Source organism: Molothrus ater, chromosome 22 (genome assembly GCF_012460135.2).
Source record: "Molothrus ater isolate BHLD 08-10-18 breed brown headed cowbird chromosome 22, BPBGC_Mater_1.1, whole genome shotgun sequence".
NCBI classification, from domain to species: domain Eukaryota; kingdom Metazoa; phylum Chordata; class Aves; order Passeriformes; family Icteridae; genus Molothrus; species Molothrus ater.
The window spans coordinates 6,070,804-6,083,630 of NC_050499.2; the positions used below are offsets into that span (position 1 = coordinate 6,070,804).

General features: G+C 52.0%; 1 protein-coding gene across 3 annotated transcripts in view; it reads left to right on the plus strand.

The window, feature by feature from the left end:
- Positions 1-12,827, plus strand: part of NECTIN1 (nectin cell adhesion molecule 1) — a 100,471-nt gene that overhangs the window by 45,464 nt on the left and 42,180 nt on the right. For all 3 annotated transcript variants that reach the window (XM_036397371.2, XM_036397373.2, XM_036397372.2), the window contains exons 2-5: positions 1,109-1,459; positions 2,609-2,911; positions 3,404-3,521; positions 5,223-5,374. In XM_036397371.2, coding sequence (XP_036253264.1) covers positions 1,109-1,459; positions 2,609-2,911; positions 3,404-3,521; positions 5,223-5,374 — 924 coding nt within the window. The remainder of the gene's footprint in view (positions 1-1,108; positions 1,460-2,608; positions 2,912-3,403; positions 3,522-5,222; positions 5,375-12,827) is intronic.

Consider the following 12,827-nt stretch of genomic DNA (forward strand, 5'->3'; position numbering starts at 1 on the left):
TGGGAGATGCTTTTCTCCATCTGTCAGGGGAGGAATCAACTGAGACAGAAGAGCTGTCATGGACTGCAGCTCCCACTTTTCACCAGCACCTTCCACAGAATCAGGATGGAAGGTTCCTAAATTCAGCCACTTCTGGGGTTATAAAAAGGCCACAGAAATGATCTGGATGATACAGGGAGATCATGCAAGGTGTAGAGGCAGTGCCTTAACGTTTCTTGTATGGGAATTATTGCTGCCCTGAAATGAGGGCTGGGTCTTTGCAGCTCCTTTAATTACTGCTGCAGCTCCAATGGGATTAAATGGATGTCTGAGTGTGTGTTAGCATATGTTGGGATGTGCTGTGCTGATAAACATCAGGGCTTTCACATGCCTGCAGACACACATGCCCTGCATATTTGCCACAACTGACTCAGTGTCACCCCGAGCTGAAGACAAAAGGGAGGAAGGTGTTATTGATCCAGCCTTGTGCCTTTGGGTGATGATGATGATGAGCCCTAGGCTGGTCATAGTGGGAGGAAGGTGTTTATGATCAAGAATGAAGCTGCAGGTGGATGCAGAAGGTGCCTGTAGCCACAAATTGCCCTTGTATCAGCCATGTCAAAAAGAAACACAAAACCCTGTGAGGAACCACTGAGGGAGCTGGGGTTGTTTAGCCTGGAGAAAAGGAGACTCAGGGGTGACCTTATCACTCTCTGCAGCTCCTGAAAGGTGCCTGTGCTCAGCTGGGCTGGGCTCTTTCTCCAGGCAGCACTGACACAACCAGAGCACATAGCCTCGAGCTGCACAAGGGAAATACAGGTTGGATATTGGGAAAAAGTTTTTCACAGAAAGGGTGATAAAGTTCTGGAATGTTCTGCCCAGGGAGGTGGTGGAGTCCCCATCCCTGGGTGTGTTTAACAAAGCCTGGATGTGGCACTGGGTGCCAGGGTTTAGTTGGGGTGCTGGGGCTGGGTTGGACTCGATGATCTTGAGGGTCTCATCCAACCTGGTCATTCTGTGAATTCTGTGAAACAAGTGGAGTAAATAGAGGAACTCCTGAGCCTGATGCCAATAACCACAATGCTTCTGGGAAGTCCCCAAACGCTCACAAGTTGCCATTTCATTGCAGGGCTGCAAGCTCAGAGTGTCTTGGTCAATGACACCGTCTCGGGGTTCATCGGCACGGACGTGGTGCTGCACTGCAGCTTCACCAACCCGCTGCCCGCCGTGAAGATCACGCAGGTGACATGGCAGAAGGCCACCAACGGCACCAAGCAGAATGTGGCCATCTACAACCCCGCCATGGGCGTGTCCATCCTGTCCCCCTACAAGGAGAGGGTGACTTTCCGCAACCCTTCCTTCAAGGATGGCACCATCCAGCTGTCCCGGCTGGAGCTGGATGATGAGGGCGTTTACATCTGTGAGTTTGCCACCTTCCCAACCGGCAACCGGGAAGGGCAGCTGAACCTCACCGTGCTGGGTAAGGCTCTGGGCAGGCTCTGCAGGGTGAACCTCCAGTCCAACAGAGCTGCAGGAAGCTGAGATTCACATCCTGGGAGTTCGGGGCAAATTTGGGGTGTAAATTGTAGCAGGGATGGATTTCTAAGTTGACTGGGAAGAGGTGAAGAGCAGGGAACACAAAGCAGGTGGTTCTGAGACAGCTGAGCTGTCACACCTCTTCTTTTTCCAGGCCTCAGTTCCCCTTTTCCCTCCACCTACACTCCTAATGTAGGTGCAGTAACAGTGACCAGGACCCTGTGGGAGTGGTGAGTTTTAATGAGCTGGGGCTGCCAAGAGAGAAGAAACAACAGATTGATCCTAAACTCAAGTAGAGCTTGTCCCTGGAGCTCAGGGCTGTGAGTGAACAGACCCCACCCAAGGTCTACATGAGTTGCTTTCTCTCCAATTTCAGTTCCTTTCTAACACAGGGATGGAAACCTCTGGGAGGAAAGGGCTTACTTTCCATATATCTGTGCATTTAGGGCACCTCCACCATAGTTTCCCCATAAATGATGCAGGTAGATGGTGCAAGGTGCATAGGCACTGCCATAAAGCAATTACTAGATGGGAATTATTGCTGGCAATTTGCACACTCTGGACTCACCACAAGCCCTGTCACAGCCTCAGTGGTGTTAGATGGCTCTGGGGGTGTAGCAAACACAGCAGCACTGCTTTTATAACCATCCCTTTGTACCCTTTTCTCCTCCTCCTCTGTGACCGTGTTCACAGGGGTCTGAGGATGGGGGAAGAGACGAGGATCTGACTCCATGTTTCAGAAGGCTGATTTATTATTTTATGATATATATTATATTAAAACTATACTAAAAGAATAAAAGAAAAGATTTCATCAGAAGGCTGGCTAAGAATAGAAAAAGAAAGAATGATAACAAAAGCTTGTGGCTCAGACAGAGAGTCCGAACCAGCTGGGCTGTGATTGGCCATTAATTAGAAACAACCACATGAGACCAATCCCAGATGCCCCTGTTGCATTCCACAGCAGCAGATAATCATTGTTTCCATTTTGTTTCTGAAGCTTCTCAGCTTCTCAAGAGAAAAAATCCTAAAGAAAAGATTTTTCATAAAAGATGTCTGTGACACTCCTCCTCCTCCTTTCTTCACTCCCCTACAGCCAAGCCCACGAACTGGATGGAGGGCACCAAGAGGCCTCTAATCGCCAAGTCTGGCAGGACAGAAAAGATCTTGGTAGCCACCTGCACCTCCTCCAACGGGAAACCCCCCAGCACCGTCACCTGGGACACGAAGCTGAAGGGGGAGGCGGAGTTCCAGGAGATCCGGAACAGCAACGGCACCATCACGGTGATCAGCCGGTACCGGCTGGTGCCGAGCCGCGAGGCGCACCGCCAGCAGCTCATGTGCGTGGTCAACTACCAGCTGGAGAGGTTCACCGACAGCATCACCCTCAACGTGCAGTGTAAGGGGCCTGGCACAGCTGGGAGGGCTCCCCCTGCTCGGGGCTGCCCGGGGGAGAGGCTCTGGAGAAAGAGGGGTTTGGGTTGGGCTGGTGGAGAGGCTGCAGTTGTGGTTTTGAGAGTGAGAACTGAAAGGATCCTTTGGAATAATCGTGGGTTGTCTCTTTTTCTTACCTTCTTTCTCTGCCTCTGCCGTGTCCCTCCTGCTCCCCTTCTCTCTCTCTTTTGCACTCCCTCACATTCCTCGTCCCATCATCTTTCCCTCCTTGTGTTCACTCTCCTTCTCCCACTCCTTCCCCCTCATCTCTTCCTATTTCATTTTTCCCCCTTTCCTTTCCCACATTCCTCATCCCATCACCTTTCCCTCCTTTAAATCTTTCCATCCCCCACTCCTGCCCCCTCATCTCTCCCTATTTCATTTTCTCCCCTTTCCCACAACCCTTTCCTCTCTCCTTTCCCCCCCTGCTCTCCTCCCTTTCCCCCCACCCCTGCAGATGAGCCAGAAGTCACCATCGAGGGCTTTGATGGCAACTGGTTCCTGAACCGCAAGGATGTGAAGCTGATCTGCAAATCTGATGCCAACCCCCCAGCTCACACCTACGAGTGGAAGCTGTAAGTGTCCCCAGAGCCCCGCTGCCAGCAGCAAATGTCACCTCCCAGCAGGGACAAGGAGTCTCTGCAGACACCTCCCTCACCCTGTGGTCACTTAGGGCCCAGTCCCATTAGTGTCAGCGGTGTCACCCCAGGTACAGCCTATGCCTGTGGTGAGGGTGGCTGCCAGCTCAGTGCAGCCTCAATACCCAGGGAAAACTCCCCCTTCTCACCTCACTGGGATCATATCCTGCCCTGGTGACATGAGGCAGCTGAGATGTGACAAGGTGATTCACGTGCCTCGGCAGCAGAGCTGGGAAAGAACCCAGGATTGCCCTGCTTTGAAAAGGCACAAATAACAGAAAATTTGTGTGTGTGTGTGAACAACTTTCCCCTGGAATCAGCTCCTCACGTGACTGGCATTAAACAGCAGCAATTCCTTGTCCTCAGGTTTCCAGCTTTTGGCTGAACACACTAAAGGGACTTGAAAAGTGAGTGAGGGGTGTCTGGGCAGTCAGGTGGGAATTGATACAACCTGATGTGGTTCTCCTGCTGCTCTTTCTTCTCTGTAAGCACTCATGTAGCTTTAAAAGAGGAAGATCAAATGGATCCTTTCTTCTTTTCAGCTGGCATTTGTCATCAGGAGAGAGGCTCTCAACATGGCTTTGCAAGGAGCACATTCTCTCTCATTCCACTTCCCAGATCAAACTGTTCAAAGTGAAAGTCTGAAGAGGATTGTTTTTCTTGCCTTTTTTCCTAGTTCTCCATCCCCAGCTCTCTCCATCTGTTGGTTCTGCCAGTCTGACTTAAATTCTGAGGGGCTCTCTGGGTTCCTCACAACATTTCCAGGAAAGCCTCAGAGGCAAAAACACACCCAAGGCAGAAGAGATGCCACTTGAGGCAATTTCTGTGCCTGGAATGTAAAACCCAGCCGTGCTTTTCCTCTCCTCCCATTTGGGTGGTGATGAGCAGCAGTCAGGGGAGCTCTCAGAGGAGGCAGCAATCCCACACCACCCTTTTGAGCACCCTGTGCTCTTGTTTTTGTAGGTTCAGAGCTCTATAGGACCATGATTAAGGTGCTTTTCCATCAGCTTGGGAATCATTGGCTTGATGCAGCTGGAAAAATTGTTTTCTGTACATATGTGTACATACAGACATGCAGAATACATGCATTTGGGCACTTCTTTACAATCCTAATTATACCTCCGTTATTCCCTTTTGTTTCTTATAAATTGCTGACAATATGTGCACATTTGGGTTGGGAGGAGGGGAAGAAATTACTTGAGTAATTTTTAATTGCCTAAGAGGAGTAATTACTTTACTTTACTTCAGTAATTAAGAATAACCAGGCCATGTGTGTCTTTTCCTAACACACAGGGGCTTTTTTTTTTAATTTTTTCATCTGCCTATGTCAATTTATTTTCTGTATCTCCGGGTTTAGTTTTGCATAATTCCAGTTCCACACTTTGTGACATGGGCAGGGCTCTAAATCAACACTGCTGTGCTTGAAATTAACCCTGGCTGATCAGGAGGGTTAAATGGGCAGGAAACTGGGCTTAAAACCAGCTCTGGTTGTGTCCCTTTCCTACCTACATTAATGGGGATTTTCCAGCCAGCACCTCCAGCTTCCACACCTGCCCATGGGCAAGCACAGACCCAGAACGTTGCTGTCACCTTTGGGTGTCACCTGTGGGGTCAAACATTGTCTCTGTCCCCCCCCAGGCCAAATGGGACCCTGCCAGGGAGTGTGGAAATCCAGAACAACACCATCTACTTCAAAGGGCCCGTGTCCTACAGCGTGGCTGGCACCTACGTCTGCGAGGCCACCAACGCCATCGGGACACGCTCGGGCCTGGTGGAGGTCAATGTCACAGGTAGGACAGCACCTGGGCTGCTCTGCAGCATGGGAAGAAATGGTGGGGAGGGAGACAAAGGTGTGAGCAGTTCTGTGTTCACAGGGGTCTGAGGATGAGGGGAGAGACGAGGATCTGAGTCCATGTTTCAGAAGGCTTGATTTACTAGTTTATGATATATATTATATTAAAACTATACTAAAAGAATAGAAGAAAGATTTCATCAGAAGGCTGGCTAAGAATAGAAAAGGAATGAAATAATAACAAAAGTTTGTGTCTCGGACAGAGAGTCCAAGCCAGCTGGGCTGTGATTGGCCATTAATTAGAAACAACCACATGAGCCCAATCCCAGATGCACCTGTTGCATTCCACAGCAGCAGATAACCATTGTTTGCATTTTGTTCCTGAGGCCTCTCAGCTTCTCAGGAGAAAAAAATCCTAAAGACAAAAAATGTGTCTGTAACACAGCTCCATCTCCTCAGTCACTGTCTCCTTTTGAGGGTGGGAATCTCCTGAGGGAAATGGGGCAGTGGAGTTCTTGGCTTGGTGCTGGTGTTGCACTGCTTTACTGTGGGTTTTCTCTTCTCCTCTCGTGGCCTTTTTTCTTTCTTACACCAATTCAGTTTGTTCTCCCCTCGTCTTCTGCTTTGGATTCAGAGAGATTGTTGTACATGTTAACAGCAGAGGCACATCAGGGAGATATTGATCAGAGCAAGGGGCAGGATGAGGATGTGGACTGCCAGAAAGGCAGGAGATGGATGAGTCACTTGTCCACGATGGTGTTTGGTGTTCCTGATGTTGGGCAATTCTCATGATTCTTCATTTGAGCTCCTTGCAGAGCAGTTCCTGCTCTGTGAACTCACTCACCCGCCTGCCAGGGATCCCTGTGGGTGCTGGGGGAGCTTTGGGCTCCAGGGAGGAACAACATCCCAGGCTGCAGGCAGTGGGAAGTGATGCTGTGATGTCCCAGGAGACAGAAGGGATCTGAGGGCCTGCAAAGCACTGTGGCCACAGGAGGGAGGGAAAGACATGTGGGCAAGCTGAGGGAGTGTCAGGGAGAGAAAGTCATATCAAGAAATAGCTTCAAGAGAAGAAATAACATATGGCAGTAACCTGATTTCTGAAAGTCAGAGTGACATTGTGAGACATCACCGAGGGGGAAAGTGGCTGGGGGTGCTTTGAGAGCATGAAAGGGACATTTATCCTATTCCTTTGGGTCAAAAGGAGCCCTTTGGGTTATCAGGAGGGCTGGAAGTGCCTCTTGGAGCAGTGAGGTGGGGCACAGCCACACTGCAGTGAGCTCTGGTCTGCAGAGAACCCGGACAGGATGGGCAGGGAGGTGAATGAGGTGCACTGGGGGCTTCCAAGGCACGGGGAACACAGAACAGGCTCCCAGCGCTGTCACCTCCTGCTCTGCCCAGCCCAGGGCAGTCAGAGCCTCTCCTGCCACCCCAGTCCTTGGGGAGTTGTCTGACCTGAGGGTGATGAAACCCCAGCTCCCTCCACCAGCTTCCTCTGCTGGTAAACGCTGAGCAAGCAGAGAGCCGAGTCTGGGACAGCTAAAATTAGCAATAACTCCGTGTTTGGCATCTCAGCTCCCCTCTCTGTAACTTGGGCAAACCAGGCTAAGCTTCCTCTATCCAAGTGCTTGGAGGTCAATGGATGGGATGTGCTAATTAGATGCTAATTACCCGGTATTTGTTTATGATCCTTATCACCGGAGCAGGCCTTTCATTCACACCTCGTGTCCTGGATCCCTGCCTGCTGAGCCGCTCCTGGTACAGCCATTTCTCTGGGGGCTGTTTCTTGTGCACTGGAAGAACAAAACCCTTTGTGCCCGGCCCTGCCCAAGCACCCAAAACCAGGGCAAGGTCATGGCCACAATCAGCTGCTGAGGAGTTGTCACCTCGGCGTTCCTGGGGCAGTGCCTGGTACAAGCTGAGCTGACTCCCTTTGGCAGCAGAAATCCGTCCCACACAGCGTCCAGAACCTTGGGGCACGTTTGAAACAGTGAGCAGAGCTTAAAAACCTCCAAGGTCAGCCCCCAGACACAGAAGGAGGTGGAGCAGGGACTGAAGAAGACTTTGAGAGTGACAGGCTCTCACTTTCCATCCCTCCATAGCCTCTGTGTCCATTTCTTGCTGTCATCCTGCCTGTCCAGCCACCCCATATCATTTGGGGTGTCAGGACAGCAGGCACAGCTCTCTCTTCGTGTTTCCTGCCCGTTTTTGATGTGTCTGAGCACCGCAGTGGCACTGAAGGTGGCTGCACCAGCTCACCTGCACAGGCTCCTCCAGACACGAGGGGCTGTGGATTTCCCCCTCTGGAATTTGAAATTGTCTCTTTCCCTGGTGTTTTTACAAAGGACTGGAAAAGAGCATCGTTCTCAGGCTCCACCAGCACAGAGGAAACGGGGGCTGGCAGGGCTGGCAGGATTTTTGGGGTTGTGTTGGTGTCTGCCTGCCTGCAATCTCAGCTGGTTCCCAAAGGTCCTGGCAGTGGGGTTGAGGTTAAATGAGAGGGAATGAAGGGCACACCCACAGCTGCCCTGTGAGGAGGGATTAACAGCCAGCCCCACAGGCCAGGCCTGCACCACATAATAATAATAAAAAAAAAAATCCTTTAATAATTCATGGGATCTGAATATGTTTATCCAGCTCTCCCTGAGGAGCGATTAGGCCGGTGCTGGGGAGGGCTCACCCTCCTCACTCAGCTATTACAGGTACATTTGTTTGGGTCTTGCAGGCAATTTAGGGATTGTCAGTGGACCACGAAACCTCTTTCAAGAGCTGCATGCAATAAATGGAGTTCAATCTAGTGAGCAGCCAGCCTTGGGAGGGAAAAAAAAAAACAACACAGAAGGCTGATGCAGAGAAAAGCCTGCAGCAGCTTTTCCCCTTTCTGTCTCCCTGTTCTCCCCCCTTTTGCCACCCAAAATCTTCCCTCCAGGCCCCAGAGAGGAAAATGCAGGGTTGCTCCAACCCCCTGATGGGGAGGGCAATTTGTTCAGAGGGAGAAGGCTGAATGCTTCTCTGAGAGTTATGGCGCATTAAAGAGATTGATAAGTGGAAATTTAATATTTTATTCCAGCAATCTGTTCCCCTAATAGCTTCTCCTGCCTTGCAGGACCTTTGTCAGTCGCAGGCAAGCCATGTAGTGTGACATGTAACTATTTATTGCAGGCAGTGGGTGACAGAGTAAAAGGCTGTGCTTATGGACTGCACGTGTGTGGTGGTCCTGCACAGAGAGCTGGCCATGGTTATTCACTTGTGTGATCCCATCCTGGCCATGGATATTCACCTATGTGATCCCATCCTGGCCATGGATATTCACCTGTGTGATCCAATTCTGCATCCTGGCCATGGATATCACCTGTGTGATCCCAGTTCTGTCCTGGCCATGATGATATTCACCTGTGTGATCCAAATCTACATCCTGGCCATGGATATTCACCTGTGTGATCCTAATCTACATCCTGGCCATGGATATTCATGTGTGTGTTCCCATTTTTATCCTGGTCGTGGACATTCAAATGTGTGTGACCCCACTGGAAATTCACACCTCTGTGATCCCATTGGAAATTCACACCTGTGTGATCCCATTTTCATCCTGCTTATGGACATTCACACCTGTGTAATCCCATTTTTGTCCTGCCCATGGACATTCACACCTGTGTGATGCCATTTGCATCCTGGCTGTGGATATTCCCACCTAGACTCCCAGTTTTCAGCCTGGCCATGGAAATGGTTTTCCCAAAGCTGCGTGCACAGGGCAGGATGAAAACAGGAATTTTGGGAAATGGGAATTCCTGCACAGGGCAGGAATAAAGCATTTGCATGTAGGAATTCATGAGTATGGGCCCTTCTGGGTGCAGCAGAGCATGGCCACACACTGGCCCTGTGCAGGGAACATTCACCCACTTGTGCACTGGCTCCAGCCAGAGGAAGCACAAGGAGAAAGGGGAAAAAAAGGCAAACGGACCTTTGGAGGAGACTCACAGAGCTGGGGAGCAGGGAGAGCCTGTGCCAGCAGCTTTGCAGCCCTGGCCTTGGATCTGCTACAGGCTGGGGGGGAGGAAAAGCTGGCAGGGGTTGCTGACCCCCCCTGCCTGGCTCCCAGCAGGGAGTTATTTACACACCAGCAGCGCTCTCGTCCCAGCAAGGTCACTGCAAACAGCCCTGGGGCTCGCTGGAGCTGCTGCCACAGCACCAGGCTGGGAAAAGCCCTTTCTGGGAAGTCCTAAGTGCCAATTCCTGCAGCAGGTGCTCCCAAAGCCAGGCAGATTCAGGTGGGAGGATGCTGGGGAGGGCAAAGAGGAGCAAGCCCCGAGGAGGGGGGGTCTGGCTGATGCTAATCCTGCAGAGTGGCTGTGCATCCTGTCTGGTGGCATCTGTGCCAGCTGCCCCCACGGCAGCAGGGCTTGACTGACAGGGGATAGGTGACCTGAGAGAGAGATTAAGGCCTAAGACACGTTTGGCATCTGGCCCAAGAGCTGTCACACTCTGAAAGGCCGGAGGCAGCTGCTGAACTGCTGGATTAGCTGCCAGTGGTTGTTCCATCCCCACCCGCCCTGCAGGAACCCCTGGGAGGGAGAGGAAGGCTTGGAAAGCTGGAGATGGACGTGGCAGAGGTGCAGGGGGGAGAGAGAAGGTCAGCAGTGCTCTGGGCTTCTCAAATTGCAGCTTTGTCCCGAGGTTTCTCCTTATCTTCCCTCGTGTACATAACTTAACACACGAGCAAAGTCCTGGGATAATTTGGCGTGGGCTGTTCTGGCAGGGAAAGTTTGCCATCAGCAATCTGGCTCCTGAACAAGCCCTGCAGGGTCATTTCTGTGTTTGCTGAGGCCATCTGGGAACTGGGGAGCCCTGTGTATACATTGGAATTGGGGTTCCTGTTCCTCCCTGGAGCTGCTGTTCACGTTGTGTGGATGTTTGGTTTTCCAAAGCAAAAGGAAATCCAGAGTCTTCCTCTGGAAGAGCTTGGGCTGACACATGTCCAGCAGATAATTCCTCATGGAGTTTGACATTTTCTTCAGTGCCTGTGGCTACAGAGAGAATTTGGGCTGGTGCTGCTTTTTCCCTTGGTCCTTAGGATTGAGGGGAAAAGGATAGTAATGGGGCTTAAAGGAAAAACATGGCCACAGGAAGCAGTCTTTTAAAATATCCCAGCAGATGAGCAGAAGAGCTTTTGAAAGCTGATTTCCAGTGGATCTGCATATCACAGAAGAATTACTGGGTGTCTAAAAATACCCTTTTTCTGATCTGGGCTCCTCCTGCTCCTGGGAACAGCCTCCTGTCCCTCTGGGTTCTCTGATGTCTAATGAGGTTTGGCTCCCACCTCTAGCAAGGATCCTGCTCCAGCCGTCTCCAGGAGCTTCCTGATAGGGACAATTTCAGCTCCTTCTGTCACACAGCACTAAAATTGGCCAGCAGGTTCAAAAAAGCAGCAGATAAAGGATTGATGGACAGGTGTGATGATTTGCATGCGCCTCATTTTTATTGAAAAACAGCCATTAGGAAAAAGATGGGATTCTTTCAAAGCTCTACTTTTGAAGCCACTCTTGTGATGGGGAAGGTTTGGGGAAGTTTGTGGCCTCACTGCTCAGCCCTGGGCTGCTGCAGGAAGAGGGCAGGAGATGCCTGGAGCCTTGCAAAGGGATCAAAGGGAACCTGTGGGCTGGGCCAGGTGCCAGGCTGAGCCCGGGCTGAGCTCCTGTCTCTCTGCCTGCTCTCCCAGCTGCTGTCCCCGAGGTCTGGCTGCTGGCATGGGGACAGGAAGCTGGGCTGAATGCAACAGCTGGCAGAGCTGGACACGGGCAGATAGTGTTGCTGCTTTAATTCCTATTCATACAGCACTCCCTCTTTTCATAAGGGCTGGGGGGTGGCAGGGGGGGAGGCTTTTCATGCTGGCATTAAAGCCTGGCTTGTTCCCCCTCCCTCGGCTCCGCTGTCTCCTGTTTCTCCAGGCTGCTTTTCACAGGGGCTTTAATTCTCTCCAGACTCTTCCTAATGGATTTTTCACATGGGGCCTCCGAGCAGGCTCAGGGTTCCAGAAATTTCACGCCCCCCCCCCCCCCCCCCCCCTTGGACACTAAAAAAGGGGATTCCTTTTCCCACACTTCCCCCTCTCCCCTTGGCGCTGCTCTGTTTGAAACGGGGTGGATCCCAGTTTGTGGATTGCTGGATATCCTGGTGGTCAATGGATCTGGATGCGGGGACAGGTGACACGCTGGTCCCTGCTCACCACGTGCCAGTGCCGAGGCACCTTGTGCCAGGGCACAGCCCCTCCTTCCCGCCCGGGAACAGGGAAGGGCCCCCCTGCTCCGGAGCCAGCGCGGGTCTGTGCCGCCATCCAGTGGCAGTGCCGGGCTCTGGAGGGGCCGGACCCCCTCCTCCCCCGACACCGACCCACCCCAGGGTCACCCCCTGATCCTCAGAGCCCGCCCTGGCCCGGTGCTGGAGGGACGATGAGGAGGGAGGAGCTCTGTGGGTGAGGAGGGGGCGATTTGATCTTCCCCCTGTCGTCCTTCCTTCTTTCTTTCTCCCTGCCCACAGTCTGGGTTTGTTTTTTCTGGCATGGGAATGGAGGGTGGGGATGGGATGAGGGGAGAAAATAGATCCTTGACTGAGGAACGTGTGAAATCCACCAGGGATGGATGGATGGATGGATGGATGGATGGATGGATGGATGGATGGATGGATGGATGGACGGACACAGGGATGGATGGATGGAGGGAGGGAGGGAGGGAGGGAGGGAGGGAGGGAGGGAGGGAGGGAGGGAGGGAGGGAGGGAGGGAGGGAGGGATGGATGGATGGATGGATGGATGATGGATGGATGGACAGACACAGGGATGGATGGATGGATGGATGGATGGATGGATGGATGGATGGATGGATGGATGGATGGATGGACGGACACAGGGATGGATGGATGATGGATGGAGAGAGGGATGGATGGATGGATGGATGGATGGATGGATGGATGGATGGATGGATGGATGGATGGATGGATGGATGGACGGACACAGGGATGGATGGATGTGTTCCTGCTCATGTCCATGGCATTGTCAGTGCAATGGGGGTGGCGAGTGCTGCCTCAGGGGTGGGCAGCATAAAGAGCAGGGAAAAAATAAATATCTGCTGAGAAAGGTAGGAAAACATCCCCCTTTTCCCTTCACACATCCAACCTGGGCTGTCAATGAGGCTTTTACCAGGAAAGTGGGCCAAGCTCCTTTAGAAATCAGGCACAGCCTTCCCCTCTCAGATCTGCTCTCAGAGCTGGGAGGCAGAGGAATCTCTGAGGTTTGAGGGATCTGCACACCACATCTGGGTTTTCCAGGGTGGGTTTTGGGACCTGTGGGGCCATGCACAGACTCAGCCTTACTGTGGGGAACAGCAGGGTGTGAGGAGGCTTCAGAGCTGTGGGAAAATGAAACATTGAGCCCATGGGGACTTGCTTGGCTTCCCCTGCTCCC